Source organism: Myotis myotis, unplaced genomic scaffold (assembly GCF_014108235.1).
Source record: "Myotis myotis isolate mMyoMyo1 unplaced genomic scaffold, mMyoMyo1.p scaffold_m19_p_3, whole genome shotgun sequence".
Classification (NCBI taxonomy): domain Eukaryota; kingdom Metazoa; phylum Chordata; class Mammalia; order Chiroptera; family Vespertilionidae; genus Myotis; species Myotis myotis.
In genome coordinates this window covers 202,460,378-202,481,768 of record NW_023416335.1, presented here as the reverse complement: position 1 = coordinate 202,481,768, position 21,391 = coordinate 202,460,378, and the positions used below count along the sequence as shown (strand labels likewise).

General features: G+C 38.4%; 1 protein-coding gene across 11 annotated transcripts in view; it reads right to left on the bottom strand.

Moving 5' to 3' along the window:
* The window catches only part of RIC8B (RIC8 guanine nucleotide exchange factor B), a 109,589-nt gene that overhangs the window by 59,186 nt on the left and 29,012 nt on the right, over positions 1-21,391 (bottom strand). For all 11 annotated transcript variants that reach the window (XR_004965866.1, XR_004965869.1, XR_004965870.1 and 8 more), the window contains exons 3-4: positions 11,601-12,209; positions 1,123-1,217 (exon numbers count right to left, since the gene is read on the bottom strand). Coding sequence is in view for 6 of the 11 variants with exons in the window: in XM_036298005.1 (XP_036153898.1) it covers positions 1,123-1,217; positions 11,601-12,209 (704 nt within the window). In the remaining 5 variants the exon portion in view is untranslated. The remainder of the gene's footprint in view (positions 1-1,122; positions 1,218-11,600; positions 12,210-21,391) is intronic.

The window sequence follows — 21,391 nt, the reverse complement described above, 5'->3', positions numbered from 1 at the left end:
GTTGGCAGTTAATTTGCATATTGTGCTGATTAGCCTATGGGAGGCATAGCGAAGGTACAGTCAATTACCATGTTTGTCTATTATTAGATAGGATTACTTGAGACAGATTCAATTCTCTCTCTCTCAATATATAAATAAATAAATAAATATATATATATATACACACACACACACACACACACACACACACACATATATATTTATATACTGATTTCAGAGAGGAAGGGAAAGGGAGAGATAGAAACATCAATGATTAGAGTCACTGATCGGTTGCCTCCTGTATGCCCCACACTAGGGATCGAGCCCACAATCTGGGCATGCATGTGCCCTGACTGGGAATCGAACTGTGACCTCCTGGTTCATAGGTAGACGCTCAACCGCTGAGCCATGCCGGCCAGGCAAGATCCAATTCTTACAGTTTATAAAATATAATTTATATTGCTTAAGATATATTTTTTGGTAAATACAATGAAATTAGTGAGCATATTAAAGTGTAGTAATTAAAAGCAGGGTTCAAATCCAAGCTCTTTCACTTATCTATAATAATAAAAGCGTAATATGCTAATTAGACTGGACATCCTTCTGGACGAAGCTGGGCTGCGAGGGAAGCCCGGGTCCTGGGTGCCAGAATGGAAGCTGGTGCTGGCAGCCGGGGAAAGGAAGGCCTACTCTTGCATGAATTTTGTGCATCAGGCCTCTAGTTAAGGATATATATGATCTTGGAGAAATTGCTTATCTTTATATGCCTGTTTTATCATCTATTGAGAAGAAAAAATAGTAGTACCTACCTCATAAGGCTGGTATGATGATTAAAAGGAGTTAACCTTTATAAAGAACTTAACATAATGCCACACACATAACTGTGTGCTATTATTATAGTTGTTCTGGGTTATCTTGTTGTATGCAACAAATAAAAAAACAAACAAACAAACAAAAAAATGCCAAATTCTCTTCTATTGTTGGAGCTCAGTTTATAAGTCAAAGGGGACAATGAAAATTGCTCCTTAGAGCCTAGTAATGATTTCTAACCTACCAGTTACCTGATTTATTATGATATTTTTACTTCCTTGTGCTTATAACAACTAAGATGCATAAAAACAGTAAGAACTGGAGATTACCTACCTGTGCAGCTCTTCTGTTTTGTCTTCAGTTGGACCTACAATTAGTAAACAATGGCGAAGGACAGCTGCCATGACACGGAACTGATGAGAATCACTCTATGGCACATAAAAAAGAGGGGAAGAAAAATTAGAGATTGAATGCCTTAATGAAGGAGTCTGGTACATCACTTCATCCCTGGGAGTGTATTATGGCCTATCTGTCCTTCAAAACAGTCATTCTTATGCCATACACGAAGAGGGCATAGTCATTTTCACATCAACAGCTACAGCCACCTCCAGAAATGGCTGAAACCAGTAGTTGTTGATCTAGCCGCTCCCTTGCAGGGGTGGGGAACCTTTTTTCTGCTAACAGCTATTTGGATATTTATAACGCCATTCAAGTGCCATACAAAATTATCAAATTAAAAATTAGACTGCTATATTTGGTCAAATATTTAATTAACTGACCCCTATGCCTTGGCAGGGCCAGACCAAATGATTTTGAGGGCATTATACTGCCTAACAGCCAGATGTTCCCCACTCCTGCCTTAGAACATGTCAGGCAAAGAGAGGCAGGATCAGCATCCATGCATTACCCACTCACTGTTTCACCTTAAGACCAATTCAACTAGGGATCTTTTGCATTTCTAGAAAAGTCTAGATTCTTTTGTTTGAGAGTATATTGTTCCAGTTACAAGTCATTGAAAAAGTTCATACAGATGTAATGCTATCAGATATTTTAGGAACGGGTTGTACACCCTTAATAAAAATATCTCTTAACTTTCAAAAGTAATGGATTAAAATCTATAATCTACCAACTTTATTTTAATGAATCTTCTTAATCTCCTAGTTCCTCCAAATCTTGCTGCTAAGTTTCCCCAGAGTCACCAGCAAGTGATGAAAAACAGGTGACCTAAGTTTAATCTATTTTTCCAATGTTTATTCATTGGTAGTGGTGTTAAAGACAGTAGGAAATAAGCTAAGCTCAGAATAATCACTTGGTTTACTACCTTATGTTTAGTGAGATCTTGGGTCACTACAATTTCTTTAATTATCTACATCAAGATCATATCTATCTTCTTCTAGAATTTTAGTAATTAAGACATAAAATTAGTGAGAATTATGGTAGCGATTCCAGATATACTATACTTCAGAAAGTCTACTTCAAAACTACTGAAATTAAAAAATTCAGTATATATATGTGTGCATATATATATATATATATGAATGATTAAAAATCTATATGAAGTGGAATATGCTCACTTATTATACACATATACCCTATATTCAGATATATAACTCAGCCCTTTAGGAAGAATATCTCTTATGAAATCTAACAAGCAGTAGGGCACACTTTCATTACTCATAAAGCAGATAACAATATTTTAAACATAACACCACTGTGGGTAGATGCAGTGGCATAATAGAAAAAGCACTGCACTTGTTGCCATGTGTTTAGGTTGTGACCTTAAGACAAATCATATAGCTTCTTTGAGCCAAAGCTTCCCCACATGCATCTCCGAAAACATGAGGTTGTTAGGGTTATGAAAGAATTAAAGAAGATGAAATACATGAAAGTGCTCAGTACTTTCCTTTTTTTATTTTTACGCTTTTATTGATTTTAGAGAGAGAGGAAGGGAGAGGGAGAGAAACATCAATGAAAGAGAAACAGTGATCAGCTACCTCCTGCATGCTCCTACTGGGAATCCAGCCTGCAACCTGGGCATGTGCCCTAAATGGGAATCGAAATGGTGACCTCTTGGTGTATGGGATAATGCTCAACCAACTGAAGGTGCTCAATACTTTCAATGAAACATTTGAAGGTGAGGAGCAAGAATGAGAGAGAAAGGAAACCAAAAAGTGAGATTGATAGAGTTGAAATGAGTGATACTGAAATAACTGTGTGGTGGTGGAACCAGGAAGAATAAAGGAGAAAAGGGACCAGTAGAATGCCAGAGACATGAAGGCTGGCAGGGTTGGAATGAATGCTGTCCCTTTTGCCATCCATCTTCAAATGCTTGAGTCGAAATTCTCTAATATGTAAATATACATTTATCCCAAGTTACACCAACCACAATGAAATGCATGCAAAACTCATCTATTAGTTAATTTAATCACATTTTCCTTGGTTTTGAAAATTAACTGGGAATTCACTTCCTTTTAACTCATTTTCCTTTATTCTAGGTATCACAGGCCTTTTGCAAAACTATCCTTTTTGGTTTTTCCATTATTTGCAACTGTAAACCCCAGATCCTACTTCCTTCTATCCCATTTCCTCCTATCCCAATTTTCATAACACCAATTTCCAAGTTGTACCCTGTATCTGCCATGCCCTCTTTTATAATAAATCCACTAAATCCTATTTCTCTACTCAAAACAACTACTGATGTCCCTGATTGTTAGCTCCACTCTTGGCATCGGATTCCTTTTGAGACTCTAGGTCTCAACTGAAATCTTCTTAGAGAAGACCCTTCTTTGACCACCTTATCTAAAGTAGATTCTTCCCTTCATTATTTTCTATCACTACATCTTGTTAGAATTTTTTTCATGAAATCATCATTTGTAATTCCACATGATTATATACTTGCATATACATGGTCTTCTCCACTAACCTATTACCTTCACAAGTTTAGAGGGCATGCATATAATAGGTGTTCAATAAATTTTTAAAATTTAGTGATTTTGAGATAGAGGAAGGGAGAGAGAGAAACATCAATTTGTTGTTCCACTTATTTATGCATTCATCTATGCATTCTTGTCTGTGCCCTGACCAGGGATCAAACCCACAACCTTGGCGTATTGGGTTGACGTTCTAACAAACTGAGCTATTTGGCCAGGGCTCAATTGTTTTTAATATAAATGGTAAAAAAAAAGTGCCCAAATTATAAATGTACATCTAGATCAGTTTCACAAAATGAGCACATTCATATAATTAACACAAAAATGATGCAATGCTAAGATTAAGAAAACCAGAATTCCCTCTTGGCTCCTTCCAATGATATTCCTCCACTACTCAAGGGTAATCCTAATGTCTCACATCACAGGTTTAGTTTTGTTGTCACTAAACCTTATATGAATGGAATCATAAAATATAGACTCCTTTGTATCTGGTTGTGAAATCCATCCATGCTGTTGCGTTGTAGGTAGTTGTTCAGTTCATTGCTTGAGAGCAGTGCTATTTGCAGTGCAGTTTGTGAACCACTGCTTGTCTACACCGTTTGCCACTGATCTGAAAGGCCATGAGTACGTACGGAAGGTGCATGTGAGCATTTATAAATTTCTGAGCAGTTTGACATTGTGTGTAATATATTATACAAGAGTTTCATTCTGAAAGCTAGGGGGGAAATCTAGTCCTTTGCTACAGTTAGGTTAAGAAAACACTGCTGCATACAGTGAATACATTACAATTTACTTATCCATGCTACTCTTGATGAACATTTGGATTATTTCCAGGCTGGGGTTATATTGAAGAGTGCGGCTATGAACATACTTCTTTACATGTCATTTGGTATGCTGGGTCACAGGGCATATACATATGTGAAGCTTTAGAGCAGCGGTTCTCAACCTGTGGGTCGCGACCCCTTTGGCAGTCGAACTACCCTTTCACAGGGGTCGCCTAAGACCATCCTGTATATCAGATATTTACATTACGATTCATAACAGTAGCAACATTACAGTTATGAAGTAGCAACGAAAATAATTTTATGGTTGGGCCACAACATGAGGAACTGTACTTAAACGGCCAGAAGATTAAGAACCACTACTTTAAAAGGTACTAACTCCCAAACAGTATTTCAAAGTGTTTAAACCAATTTATACTCTCACCAGTTTTCTACAGCTATGCCGACACTTGGTATTGTTAGCCTATTTAATTTGTTATTCTTGTGCGCAGTGTCTCATGGTTTTATTATGCATTTTCCTGATGAACACCTTTTCATATGTCTTTTGGTCATCTGAACAGCTCTTTAGGTAAAGGGCCTGTTCAAGTCTTTTGACTATTTTTCTATTGGGTTGCTAACTTTATTTGTGTGGATTTGTAGGAGTTTCAATGTATTCTGGATGAAGTCCTTTACTGCATATATATGTTGCAAATATCTTCTTCCACTGGTGGCTTACCTTTTTACTTTCTTCTCTTGATGGACTCAATTGTCAGTTTCCCCTCTATGGTTTGATCTTTATTTTGTCCTGTTTTAGAAATCTTTGCCTATTTAAGAAATGTTTGACTTGTTTAAGATAAAGTCATGAAGATAATCTGTTTTCTTTAAAGAGCTTCAATATTTTGCCTTTTATATTTAGTTCTCTTATCCATATTGAATCAATTATTTGTATCTGGTACAGGTAGAGATTCACATTTATTTTTTTCCATACAGCCACACAATAGCAATTTATTAAAAAGCTCACCTTCCCTCCACTATACTTCAATGTTACCTATATCATAAATCAGTTGACTGCATATGTATAGGTTTGTTTCTAGACTTTTTATTCGACTCCACAGTCTAGGTCTCAACAATATTTGTTGAATGAGTGTTATCATTTAAGAAGTATTATATAGCAAAGGTTAGAGTGAACACTAGTTCCTTCTGTTTTTTGTTTTTTTTTTAAATCCTCAACCGAGGATATTTTTCCATTGATTTTTTTAAAAATATATTTTATTGATTTTTACAGAAAGGAAGGGAGATGGATAGAGAGTTAGAAACATCGATGAGAGAGAAACATCAATCAGCTGCCTCCCACATAGCTACTGGGGATGTGCCCACAACCAAGGTACATGCCCTTGACTGGAATCGAACCTGGGACCCTTCAGTCTGCAGGCCGACACTCTATCCAATAAGCCAAAGCAGTCAGGGCTCCATTGATTTTTAGAGAGAGTGGAAAAGAGAGAGAGAAAGACAGAGGGAAACATCGTTGCGAGAGAAACACATCAATTGGTTGACTCCTGCATGTGCCCAGACCAGGGCCTGGGCCGGGGAATAGCCAGCAACTGAGGTACGTGCCCTTGACCAAAATCGAACCGGGGACCGTTCTGTCTGCAGATCGACGCTCTATCCACTGAGCTAAACTGGCTAGAGCCCTACCGGTATTGTTGCTTATTTTGCTGTGTGATTTTTCCATACACAATTTAAACTCTCTGATCTTTATTTAGTGTCCTCATTTCTCAAATGGGGTTAATGCTCCTATCTCAGATGGATGACAGAAGGTTTAAAAATAATTACTCTTTATAAAACATTATACAAACCCAGTTTATACAACTGTCATTTGCTTGCTTCATGATCTTAGTTTTGATATCTTTAGGGAATCAATATTCTTTCCTCTGATATCATACTATCTCCAAAGGCTGTGAAGGAAAAGAAGTCTCTAAGGACAAAGAGAGGAAAAAGAGAGAAAGCCAAATAGGTTTGTTGTGAAAATGAAAATGAGATGACAAAACTCAGGAAATTCTTTGGGACTTCTTTACACAGCCTGTATTTCTTCATGTAGATTCTGGTGTACTGTTGCTTTTTTCTCGTGTGCAAACTGTAGAAGATTTCACTTCCGTTTGGTAAAGGTACCAATTTCTTCACACCTTTTCATTCAAAGCTTTGACCGATCTAATCAATGCCTGAGAGAAAATCTAAAGGGAGAATACTTCAGACTAAGGAGTCCTAAACTGGTTTTGTTATCTCAAGGTAGTTCTAATTTACTTTGATAAAATTTAGGAAACTTGTCCTATATAAATTCTAGAAAAAGTGAAACAAATATGAACACAGACAGGTGTGCACAAATGCATTAAGCGTTCTTACTTGGAAATATTTCAGGTAGCTTTTCATCCTATGCTTTACTCTGGCCCTTTTGCTTACCTCTATCATAGCTATTTGTCCTATTAAATTGTATATGTTCAAAAATCTCTCTCCTTATAGGCAAAAATTATTTCCTTTACCTCTTTTACATCTATCATGGTGCTGGGCATAAAGTAATAATTCAAAGTAATAATTTGAATTAATTGACAAAAGGAAATATAAATGTTTACAAAATAGAGTGCTGTAATCCCAAAAAGGCTAGAAATCTGCTCATCTACACAATGTCATTAAATTTTTTAGGCTTCTAGAAAATGTTTTACTAGCTTTGAAAATTTAAAAGGTACCATAAACTTTCCTTTCTTCCTGTCAACTTCAAGTGATTTCTTCTACACAGATATCAAAATATATCACATTTTATTTTTCATGAAGAAAATATTTACTGAACACCTACTTTGTGCTCGATATGTTGCTTAGTGGAAAGGTTATGCTAACGAGTTCAGACATGATACCCCCAAAGATCTAAAACATATAGCATTTGAAGCAACTGTGCATTTCTGAGGTGATTCTTTTTTATTTTCAAATAAGAAAATACAGAGAACAGTAAATAATGTAACAAACAGTTGTATATCCACCTATGTTTATATGTCTGATTTTCCTATTAGACTGTTAGTTCTTTGAGGTCACTGATGCTTTGTCTTGCATCTTGTGTGCTTAACACAGAACTTGGCACATATGGGGCAATAAATGTTTGTTGAAAAAATGATTCTGCAAAAAATATGGCACAGCTTGAAGGTTTAGTTTTACTTAATATCATGTCCTTTTTCTTATATTTCCTTCAAAGCCTCTAAAATAATCATGGAACTAAACTCTTCTGTTACAATGTGACATTCCCAATTACCTTCTATGGATACTCACTTTTTTATTTCACTCAAAAAATATTCTTTGACTACTCTACTCAAACTGCTTCTTTGCACTTGGTTGTCTGGCTCTACAGGGTCTGTTGGTCCTTGTATTGTCTCATTATATTGCGCTGAAGGGAAGTACTGCAGAAGGGAATGTGTGTTAAGTAAGGGCTCTCTAGATTACTTTCCCCCATCAACAGAGATTTAACAAAGTTAAGGTTAAAGCAGAAGGAAGACAAGACCTTTTAAATTCACTTTTCTAGAACTAACTTCAGCTCCTGCTAAAGAAATCATTTGACCTTCTTAAACACATTACCATTAGGAAGGAAGAAAAAAAGAAAGGGAAGGGAGGGAGGAAAACAAGACTGACACCACATGTAGAAATTAGCTACATTTTCTACTGTATGGAAAACAGTCTCCAAATTAACCTGCTGCTGGCATCACCAAGCAGGCAGGAGTTTAACACTGAGGCATGGACCTAAAAATGAACAAATGGCACTAATTTGCTAAACCTCAAGAAAAACCTAGTCATTAATTTTCTGTTTATGGTGAATTGTAAATGAATAGTAAAAAAATACCGACTAAAACAGTTAAAACCAAAACCAAACATCTGGATTTTCTGTAATGGTTGAGCTATAAAATAGGTAATGATTTTTAAAAGCGAAATGCCCAGGGTTTGAGAAGATATAAACGTGCACTATGCTTCTGAAAGTCAATTTGGCAATGCATGTCAATAAACCTTAAAGTTTTGAAAAACCCTTTGACCTACCAATTCTAGGAATTTATCTACAAAGATTTTTACAACATTGTATTACTATTTGAAATAGCAAAGAATTGCAAATAATGTAAATGCTTATATATAGGGGATTTGTTAAAGGATGATAAATCCTTAAGGAGAGTGCCTTACGAAGAGAGTAACATGCTTCATAAGAATTTACCATCCTTTAACTATAAAAGAAGAAAGCAGTTGTCAAAATTTTTTTTGGTTGCAGAACTTTTTAGCCACGATATAAAATCCAGTTATAACCTAAATTTAACAGCAACAATCAAATGTGCTCTTTTTAAGTGAGGCTGGGGAACATGGAAGCCCTGCCCACTCATCCACCGGGGCTACTCCTAGGAACTTTAGGGCTTCAAGGAACACATTTTGAAAACCACTACTCTATCAGAACATTTGTTGTGAAAAGAAATCAAGATTTTAAATGACTCAAATTTTGTAAAAAAATGTATACGTATTTATATTTACATATTATACAATGGAGAATGGTTAGAAAGATATACATAAAAATGCAACTACCGCTTATCTTTGAGTGGTAGATAATTTGTATTTGTGTATTGCTTGTATGCTCTTTTCCCCATGGATTTTCTATAATTAGCATGTATTATTTTTGTAAAAAGAAAAAATAACATTATTTTTAAAGTTAAATTTTAAAATTGGATTTTTTTCTGTGTAATATGTTTTCCATATCCCTTTATTTCAACTGGCATTTTAAAGCATTAACAAATCTTTAAGTATATGCTGAACTGGAAAAGATCTTTTTCATTTGACAATCAAGGAGATATTAAAACCCAGGTAAATGGACTCTGCACTCTTATTATAGATTTTCTTCCTTTTTATTTTATCGATTTACTTTTTGGTAGGCTGTAGGTATCTCACTAAAAATACTTAATGCTGATTTCTGCATCTTTTCACATGCTGTCCAATTTCTGGGAAATGTTCATCCCCTAGTCTTCAAATGGCTGAATCATACTGTCTTCAGATCTCAGGAAATATTTTCAGAGGTATGTGACTGTACTGAATATTCTCAATCATTCTACTGTTTCTCTCCTAGCATTTATACAATTTAAATTATATATTTGTTCACTTATTTATTACCTGTTTCACCAACAAAAACTGGAATTTCATGAAGGCAAGACACCTAGTATTGTCAATATATTACACAACACCTAGCCTAACACCTAGCAATTATCCATAAACATTTGTTGATGGACTGAATGATTGACTAAATGTTTGCTAAAATTTGAATCTAGGGACTCAAGTGGCTTAAAATCGCTTTTCCCACACTCTTGCCTAGATGGATGGCAAGATGCTGTTTTCAATACTGTCTAAATTTCTGATACTATATAATAAGCCCAAGTCACATTAATGGGATACATTTTATAATGGCTATATCATCTGATCCACAACTCAAAAGAGGCACTAGGTCTGCCGAGATGTCTGCTGCAGGACTACTGATCCTCTCTGACATACCTTTTGGAGAATAAACATTCTATAACACAGAATGTGTATTTGCCACTTCAACATTTTCTAAAGCTTCTTCCAGCCTCACTCAGGAGGGCTAATCTCAATTTACTGATATTTATTACATGCCATCCCATACATACTAGTATACTGACGTGCAGCCACTGAATTATAAACCCTTTTTATCAGGAATCTGAACAGTGTGAGCTATTTTTGGCACAATTTAAATAACAGGGACTCTAACAATGGCAAACCAACAGCCTCAGAAGAGCTCTTGCAACTAAATGGAAAATTTAAAAACACCAAAACAAACAGTGTAAGAAAAATAACCATAGAAGGTACCAAATAAGCATAGAGACATAACATTTTAAATACTTCCAAATATTTGGTTTCGGAGCATGTGGGCTTTCCACACTTTTTTCTGCCAAATGCTAGGAAAAACTGACCATACTATGATCATCTAAAATAGCTGTTAGGACTGATCTTCAAATATTTGGTTTCAAAATATAGACCTATTTGCACTTTAAAACTCAGATGCCTGCACACTACCACTATAACACTGCACTGAGATAATACTTTCAAAGAACGTTGCTGGCAAAAAGATATCTTTATCCATGGTAAGAACTGCTTCAAATGGACACAGCAAAATGTTAACCTAAGTCCTAAAGTAATTGTCAGAAAAGATCATTTGCTCTGGCACCAAAATGCTTTTTTTTCTTTTCTTTCTTCTTTTTTAAAGACAGAGGTTTAATTTCACCAGTTATTTAGGGTTAAGGAGAGAGGGTAAATGCGAAATGTTAAGATTCTAGAAGCAAGGAAAAAAACGTTTATATCCGCTTCACTTGAAATTGTTGACTTCCTTAAACTAAGTTTCTTATTTAACATATTGTTCTTGTGGGTACTCAAATATAAACTATCAAATCTGCCTCACTTTGGGTTGCTGGACAGTCCAAACCACAGAAAAGGATCTTAGTCTAGAAATAAGTCAAGTGGTTTAAAACAACCGTTCCCATACTCTCGTGTAGTTATGCTTGCTTCCTAGGACTGTACAAGCATGGATATCTAGTTGTAGTCCTCCACTTCTGATTGTTATCTAACACTATAAAGTAACACTCTAGGAGACTGGAATGATATGTGATACAGCCTCTTTTACTCTTCTGAGCAGACATTAATTCTGATTGATCAATTTCAACTGGCTTGATTTGTCTTAACTTTTAAAACTGCAGCCAGTGAAAATGCCTATACCTTTTTAAACATTATTTTGTTTTCCTTAAAATCTTATAATTCAAACCTTGTTCCTGAAAGAGGCACTCTTAAAAAAAAAAGACACATGATAGTACAACTCAGAAAAGGAACTATATTTGGCTTCTTAAAAACAGTGGTCCATCTTCACCCTTATTCTTCTGATAAGTGGAAAGAGTAAGACTTATAATGGCTAAGAAATTAATCCTGAGTCATACAACTGGGGAACTCAAAATTTTTTCCATTTCCCAACTTAGCATTCTTCCCTTTAAGGCAGCTCTAAGGGTGCCCCAAACGCATTAAATCCCACAGTAAATAAAACCCTTCTTAACCTTACCTCTTTATGCACCTTCCAACTGTCTACCGTCACATTGAAGAGAGCTTTGAGGGCCTCAATGGCACAGTCTGTCTCCTGAGGTGAGAGAGGAGGTCCATTATGGTCTATGGCCGATTCATACTCATCGGTCCACTTGATGCTAAAGGCACTTTCCAAAATCTGGGTTAGCAGCGGTAGTCCCTGGAGCTCATAACGCAATTGTGACCTGATGTCAGTGTGCAAAAGTGACAGGACGAAGAGCAAGCGCAAGTCAAAGCACTTAATGTCATTGATAAACTTTCGGTCCTTGCACTTTCTCAGGAGGTTACAGAGCTTTGCAGCAAGGTTAAGTTCCAGGCTGAGCTGCTGTGCCATCTGACTATTGAACACGATGTTACACAGACATTTTAATGACTCCACAATAACTGGGAACTCTGACACCTTCTCCAAAGAATCATCCAACTCATTCAGCTTCGCTAGTCGCAGCAGTATCTGCATATTTTCCTTGGTTGTTACAGGAACTAAAATCTTTTTGTCTCTGGAGAGAATGCGGAGAACTTCCAGGCAGGACACTTGACATGTTGTTGGGACGTCCTTTACAAGGACTTTAAATATCCCTTCGCAGAGTTTCTGGAAAACAAGATCGAGAATGCAAAAAATCATTATTTGGCTTAAAACAGACTGTTTCTCTACCAATGTATTTAATAGCAGTTTAAGATCTAGCTAGACAGGCTTTTATTATTTTTAAATTAAAAAATGTTAGAACTGAAAGAGACCTTATATTTGGTACACTTCTTTCACTTTACAGATATAGAAATTGAGGACTAGAGAAGTTAAGTTGCTTATACTCAGCCAGAGTGAATTAGTGGGGTAGTAAGAGCTAGAGTATGGATTTCCAACTTCCAGCCAATATTCTTTCTATAAAATCACTTATTCTCTTTTAAGTTGACTAGTTTTAAATTTCTCAAATAGCTTTGTTCTCAATGGAGTTTTAATTCAGACTACACATAGGTAATATCAGCATCTAAGGCAATCAGTCTGAATCATAGCTGTTCCCTTCCCAAAAGTAAAGATTAATGTCTCGAGATTTGGTTCACAACTGCTCACAAGTACAGGTTCTCATAAAAGACTTTAAAAAATACGCATTTCTGCCAAATGTTAGCTGTGATATTTCTTCTAAATTTAGAGTTCTATGTCAGTAGTCCCATGTTTTATAAACCTTAGGACTTTCTTTAGCTAACATGTAATAACATTTAATCATTGAGTGACACCACAAAGAAGATCTTCTACAGGCAAAACTACTAAAATTATTCTAAGTTTGGTTCCAAAGAGGTCTTGGCTAATATATATGATGCCTTTGAGCCAAACACAAAAAGGCACCTCTCTCTGGGCCAAATAACTGCAAAAGCGTGTCCCTACTGGATGGACAAACTTTTCAAAAAGCCCTCTTCCTCTGGTAGCCCTGTGCCAGCACAATAGCTTGGGAAGCTCAGAGTGTGGGAAGATCTTAGTTCTCCTTTGTTCTCTCAGTGCAGAGTGCAGATTACACACATATATGTAGTAGTCCTGGTTTCAAACCTTGCCACTATGTTAAAAACAATTCTTTTAAGATGAACCCAGAATATACCCTCTCTTGAATTTTTAAAAGAATCGTTATTTCTATCATTGGCAAATATAAGAACCACTGATCATTCTCTCAAAATTCAATATCCAGCTTTCTTCTCCATAAAGTGCAGTTCTGGGTCTCACAGGTATAACCACTTCTTCCCTATTTCTGTACCCGTTATATACACACATATATTTTGTTAATCCTCACCCAAGGATATTTTTCCATTGGCTTTTAGAGAGAGTGGAAGGGAGGGAGACACACAGAGAGAAACATCAATGTGAGAGAGACACATTGATTGGTTGCCTCCTGCAAGCCCCGAGTGGTGTGCAGAAAGAGCCTGTAACCCAGGTACATGCCCTTGACTGGAATCAAACCCATAACCCTCCAGTCTGCAGGCTGACTCTCTATCCACTGAGCCAAACCAGCTGGAGCAGTACCCACTGCATTTTATAAAAAGAACAGCAATAACAACTATGACCAATTTAAGATTTTACAAAGTTTTTATTAACCTATCATCAGACTTTAACTCTTTAAATAAAAAGGGCTCTATACAGGCCAAGCATTGTGATTTTGGCAGGAATCCCAGGCTATGTGCACCTTCTCAGTAGATCCTAGTCATACAGCTCAGCTATGGAAATGAAGCCATTTCCCCTGCTGCTCCTTCAGCATGGCATGCCCTGCCACCATGTCTGCCAGTCAGTACTCCATTCTTTCTCTAAGGCTTAGTTCGAGGTCTACAAGCCTCCCCCGCCATTTCCTCCTCTGCTTTCTGTTTGTGCCTGCAACAGCACTTAGTTTTTTTGCCTTTTTTTAGAATGAGCTGTTGAGGCTTCTTACTCCTTCTCCAGACCCCTTGAGAACAGAGGCTCTGTTTCGTCGTATCCCAGTGGCTAGTCCAGGTGTGCTAAAACTATTTTTAAGTGCAAGAAAACCACAAACTCCCAAAGTTACCTGCCTTGAAGTCTACCACCTGACTCTCCAGCACTTTCCAAAGAATGACTCCTTTGTATTCCTCCTTCACCAGCCACCACTCACTATCAAATCTTCCTTTCTTTGCAAGTACAGCATATCATCATATTTTAGGTAAAAATATTTTTATTTACTTTCAAAGTATTCGTTTCTGAATTTGTTTTCATTGTTCAACTGATATATTTTTTAATCTAAAAATTACTTTGGTATTGCAGATAATCATGAAACATATACTTTGTCCCATTAAAATCAATAAAAATATTTTGATATTAATAAATTTTCACTTAGAGGTCAGGTTTTCAGGAATTAAGTCATAAATCAAAGGTTAGGTGTGTTTACAAAGTATAATTAATAAAAAATCAAAGAGACTGAGAAAAGGCCCTTTAAATATGCTCATTAACTTAGTAAGCCATGGCTATTTCTATAAAGTTAGAGTGCAAGACTGAGCAGCCTAGACTCAAGAGTAAGGTACCAAATTGTTGGTGGACAACTATCAGTTTTCATCACAATGCCTAATAATTAAACCAAGTCTTAGATAAATATATTTATGAGGCTTTATATTATTTTCTCATTACTCTGAAATCTGAGTTAGTTTTACTACTTTGGTGATATAGTTGAAGAAAACTTATCCTATCTAATAAAAGAGAAACATGGTAATTGGCGTACGACCGCTACCCTTCCCATTGGCTAATCAGGGCAATATGTAAATTAACTGCCAGCCAAGATGGCAGCCGGCAACCAGGCAGCTTGAAAATAGCATGAGGCTTACTTGCTTCAGTGACAGAGGACTCCAACATTCCCCGCCTGCTGCTGCAGGCCTCTGAGCTGCAACTCTAAGCAACTATGTAACAAATATAGAAGCTAAACAAAACCCCAGAAACCTGCTTTAGTCCCGGGCTTCAGCCAGCAGAATCGCAACACTGTAAGCAAAGGCCAGAAACCTATTTTCAGCAGTGGAGGCCTAAGACCTGGAGCCAAGCCTCAGAGCTAAAGCTGGCCCAGAATAAAAAAAAGAAAAAAGAAAAAAAGGAGCGGTTGGGAGCTTCAGTCACCCCCAGCCTGAAAATAGCCCTCAGCCCCTCACCCAGACTGGCCAGGCACCCCAGTGGGGACCCCCACCCTGAAGGGTGTGTGACCAGCTGCAAACAGCCATCATCCCTTCACCCAGGATGGCCAGGCACCCCAGTGGGGACCCCCACCCTGAAGGATGTGTGACCAGCTACAAACAGCCATCATCCTCTCACCCAGGCTGGCCAGGCACCCCAGTGGGGACCCCCACCCTGATCCAGGACACCCTTCAGGGAAAAACAGCTGGCACCCACCCGTGCACCAGGCCTCTACCCTATATAGTAAAAGGGTAATATGCCTCCCAGCACCGGGATCAGCAGAGCTGCGAGGCCTCCCGGCACCAGGATCAGCGTGACAGGGGGCAGCGCCCAAACCCCCTGATCGCCCTGCGGCTCTGTGTGTGACAGGGGGCGAGGCCACAACCTCCCTATCCACCCTGCCCTGTGCCTGATAGGGGGGAGCTCCCCAACCCCCTGATCGCCCTGCGGCTCTGTGTGTGACAGGGTGCGGCGCCGCAACCCACCCCCCCCCACACGGGCCCTGCTCTGTGTGTGACGGGGTACAGCCATAACCTCCCCATCGGCCCTGCCCTGAGTGTGAGAGTGGTGGTGCCCCAACCCCCTGATCGGCCGTGCTCTGTGGGTGATAGAGGGCGGCGCCCCAACCCTCCCCCACTCGGGCCCTGCTCTGTGTGTGATGGGGTAGAGCCATAACCTCCCCATCGGCCCTGCCCTGAGTGTGACAGTGGCAGCGCCCCAACCCCCTGATCGGCCCTGCTCTGTGTGTGACAGGGGGTGGTGCCCCAACTCCCCTATGGGCCCTACTCTGTGAGTGACAGGGGGGAGCTCCCCAACCCCCTGATTGACCCTGCTCTGTGCGTGACAGGGTTCGGAGCCCCAACCCCCCTGATGGGCCCTGCTCTGTGCGTGACGGGGGCAGTGCCCCAACCCCCTTGGCCCTGCTCTGTGTGACAGGGGGTGGCGCCACAACCTCCCCATTGACCCTGCCTTGAGTGTGACAGGGGCGGTGCCCCAACCCCCCAATCGGCCCTACCCTGAGCATGACTGAGGGTGGCATCACAACCTCCCGATCCGCCCTGCTCTGTGCATGACAGGGGGCGGCACCCCAACTCCCCAATCGGCCCTGCTCTGAGCCCAACCAGGGGCTGCACCTAGAGATTGGGCCTGCCCTCTGCCACCCGGGAGCAGGCCTAAGCCAGCAGGTCGTTATCTCCCGAGGGGTCCCAGACTGCGAGAGGGCACAGGCCGGGCTGAGGAACCCCCCCTCCCCGCCAAGTGCACAAATTTTTGTGCACAGGGCCTCTAGTACAGGATAAAATGCATTCTCTAGAACAGTTCTTCTCAAACTATTTGTGACAAAGGACCACATTTTTGTTCCTTTTTTGTTGTTTATTTTCCCATAATTTGCAGTAGAACAGTACTTTCGTAAAATACAATAAAAGTGAATCATTAAAATAAATAATCACATCTTTGGATATCACAGCAACATTAAGTTACTATAAAGCTTTGCTACTAGACCACATAGAAACAGGTATATGAGCTGAGACCGGTATAACAAATTTAGAGTATGCATTTAGAAACCATTAGGACAAAATAAGTAAATGAACAACCAAAAAAGAAACAAAAATGTGGTCCTTTGTCACAAATGGTTTGAGAAGCACTAGAGAATGCACTTTATCCTGTATAAATTTTCTTCAACTATATAACCAAAGTAGTAAAACTAACTCAGATCTCTGAATAATGAGAAAATAATCTAAAGTCACATAAATATACTTATCTAAGACTTAGTTTATTTGTTAGGCATTGTGATGAAAAGTAGTTGTCCACCAAAATCCATTCTCTTCTTACATAGTAAGAGAACTGTGGCAAGGCCCTTGACTGCCTAGCTATACCACATTCCTCAGCTGTTCTCCATGGTGATGACGGAGTTCTTGCCAATAATATGTGTATGGACACACTGTATGCCATCTTCAGGTTTGGGTTTTCAAGACAGTGGGTGGTACATCTCCACTTTCCTGTCCCCTTTTGTAACCCAGAACTTGGAAATGGCAGCCCAATATAGGTTAGGACAATGCTCAGATGGTAAAGTATGACTTGACAATTTGGAAAGAAACTGGGCCACTGAACAAATTTATGGAGGAGGAGGAGGTGGAGGGATTCGATATGTAGTTTTGAAGAAAAATGAAAAGTACTTGCTACATGTTGGGGAGAGGGAGGTTTCTGGCTTAAGCAGTGTAGTGTCATTTATTGAGAAGGGGATGATGACTGGAGGAAGAATAGATTTTGGGGAAAATTCTGTATGAATACATTACATTTGTGAAGCCTAGAGAGATGTCAAGTAGGAAGCAAAATGTATGTAGCTAGGGCCTTAAGCGACCATCAGTGCTATGCCTGATGATATATATGAGTATAGGCATTTTGAGCTATAAGGATGGATGAGGTTACCTAGAGAAAAATATACAGAAAAAAAATGAGGACCAAGAGCCCAGAAAAATGCTAACACTTAGAGTCTGGGGGAAGAGGAGCTGGTAAAGAAGATTAAGAGGTATAAGTTAGAGAAGCAAGAGGAAATCTAGGAGTGTGATGTTTTGGAAGATAAGACAATGTAGCAGGATACAAAATTAATGCCAAGAAATCTATGGCATTTTTATACACCAATAGTGAACTTACAGAAAGAGAGATTTAAAAACAATCCCATTTACCATCGCACCCAAAAAAATTAAGACACCTAGGAATAAACTTAACGAAGGAGGTAAAAGACCTGTACTTGGAAAACTACAGGACACTGGAAAAAGAGATAGAGGAAGACATAAACAGATGGAAGAACATACCATGTTCATGGATTCAACATCATTAAAATGTCCATACCACCCAAGCAATCTATAGATTCAATGCACTCCCCATTAAAATACCAACAGCATATTTCACAGACCTAGAATAAACTCTCCAAAAATTCATCTGGAATAAAAAAAAGACCCCGAATAGCTGCAGCAATCCTGAGAAAGAAGAACAAAGTAGGAGGGATCTCAATACCAGATATCAAGCTGTTATTACACAGCGACTGTTCTCAAAACTGCCTGGTACTGGCACAAGAACAGATATACAGACCAATGGAATAGAATAGAGAATCCAGAAATTGACCCAAACCACTATGCTCAATTAATATTTGACAAAGGAGGCAAGAGCATACAACGGAGTCAATACAGTCTCTTCAATAAATGGTGTTGGGAAAATTGGACAGATATATGCAAAAAAAAAAAAATGAAACTAGACCACCAACTTACACCATACACAAAAATAAACTCAAAATGGATAAAGGACTTAAATGTAAGATGGGGAACCATAAAAATCTTAGAGGAATCCACAGGCAGCAAAATATCAGACATATGCCGAAGTAATATCTTTACCAATACAGCTCCTAGGGCAATGGAAACTAAAGAGAAAATAAACAAATGGGACTACATCAAAATAAAAAGCTTCTGCACAGCAAAAGAAACCATCAACAAAACAACAAGAAAGCCCACTGCATGTGAGAACATATTTGCCAATGTTATCTCCGATAAAGATTTAATCTCCAGCATTTACAGGAACTCATACAACTTAACAAAAGGAAGATAAACAACCCAATCAAAAAATGGGCAACGAACCTAAATAGATACTTTTTGAAAGAGGACATAAGGAAGGCCAAGAGACATATGAAAACATGCTCAAAGTCACTAATCATCTGAGAGATGCAAATTAAAACGACAATGAGGTACCATCTCACACCTGTCAGAATGGTTATCATCAACAAATCAACAAACAAGTGCTGGCGAGGATGCGGAAAACAGGGAACCCTCTTACACTGCTGATGGGAATGCAGACTGGTGTAGCCACTGTGGAGAACAGTATGGAGTTTCATCAAAAAACTAAAAATGGAACTCCCATTTGACCCAGTGATCCCACTTCTAGGAATATATCCCAAGAAACTAGAAACACCAATCAGAAAGGATATATGTATGTTTATAGCAGCACAATTTACCATAGCTAAGATTTGGAAACAGTCTAAGTGCCCATCAGCAGATGAGTGGATTAAAAACCTGTGGTATATTTACACAATGGAATACTACGCTGTGGTAAAAAAGAAAGAACTCTTACCATTTGCAACAGCACGGATGGAGAGCATTGTGCTAAGCGAAATAAGCCAGTCAGAGAAAGATAAATATCACATGATCTCACTCATTTGTGGAATATAATGAACAACATAAACTGATGAACAAAAACAGATCCAGATACAGAGAGGAATCAATCAGACCGTCAAACCTGAGAGAGAAGGTAGGGGAGGGTGGGGGAAGGGGGAGAGATCAACCAACGGACTTGTATGCATGCATATAAGCCTAACCAATGGACACAGACACCAGGTGGGTGAGCGCATGAGTTAGGTGGGTGGGGGGGACAATGGGGGGATAAGGACACACATGTAATACCTTAATAAAGAAAAAAAATAAAAATAAATTTAAAAAAAGAATGTATTTTATAAGACAGACTAGTCAACTCTTTCAAAAGATTAAGTAGCATAAGGATTTGGTAATGCTAGATAACCAATGACCTTAATAAAAAGTTTCCTGAGAGTATTTACTTGGGAGGTGACAAAGTGGAAAGAAAAGTACATACTTTTCAAGACATATAGCTGTAATGGAAGCAGAGAAATGGGATGGTAACAAGAGAATAAGGTCAAGAGAGATTTTTCTTTTTAAAGAGAAGATATACTAGTCCATATTGTATGATGAAGGGAATGAAAAGTTTGGAATTTATCCAGAGGGAAATACTGAACTTATTTTAAAGTATTAAGTAGGGGAATGACATTACACTTGTGCTTTGCGAGTATCACTGATAGTAACATGAAGAATGGACAAGAAAGGGAACAGAACAGAAACAGTTAAGAAGGTGAAAAATGATAAGAGGTCTAAAATAAGGCAGAAAAGTGGAAAGCTAAGAGATTTTAAGGAAGTGGAATTGACTGAATGACTGGTGGAATGACTGGATGTCTAGGGTAGATAAGAAAGAGGAGGCAAGGAGTCTCTTAAGTTTCTAACTTGAACAACTTGGTTGATGGTATAATTCATTCACTCATGGGAGGGGACTCATTTCCTAAAGTCAACAGCAAAAAGAAAGTATTATTGTCTGGCAGACATTTCTTTTTAACTGTCCCACAGTGGACACCTCAAATAAAATGCATCCAACCTCATTAACTAGGAAGTGGTCAAATTCCTCCATAACTCACATTTCCAAAACTCACTCAACTATTTGTGTCACAATGTCCTTGATCCAGGCAGAAAATCCTAACTCTCTACTACCTGTGTGAACCTATGTGCCTTTCAAATGTTATTTCCTGTACTTGCAATGTCTTCTCAAACCCTAACCTTATCAAATCATTTCTATCTTCAAAGCAAATGTCATCTTCTTTGCCATCTCCCAGCAGGAAGTAACCTCTTCCATCTCTAAATCCAGAGTAATTTCTACCACTTTCATAGCACTTAATACCTCTGACTTGGAGTTATATTTATGAGACTTCTTATGTGTCTCACCTGCTTTGGCAGGGACATGATTTGTCTGATATATTTCTTTTTCTTCCACAGATACAAAGATGCAATCAAATATGCTGAATAAATACTTACACACATACATACCAAGTGTGACATCTTTGAAGCACTGCATGCTAGGGAGTATTTTGTCCCAACGCTCACTAGATCATTAAAGTTGAGTTTAATTCCCAGGTCCTACTTATTTAGTTGTAAGACTTTGAACAAATTAGCCTACTTCTTTAATTTCCTAATCTATAACATGATAGCACCTACTTCACAGGGTTGTTGGGGAATTAAATGAGATAATGTGTACGTGTTGCCCTAGAAGAATATAAATAATAAATGTTTTTTAACATTGTAACTACAATGTATGTGCCATATGTAGTATTATTATATACTTCAGTAAGAGGCTACATGGTATAAGAGTATATGAGTTGCAGTCAGACAGACTTCATCTTGCTATTTTTCACCTGTGAGATCCAGGCAAGTTATTTGGTTTTTCTGAGCTTTAGTTTCATTATATGTAAAATGTATATGTATAATACCCTCTATACTACAATGTTGTTTTATTAAATGAGATAA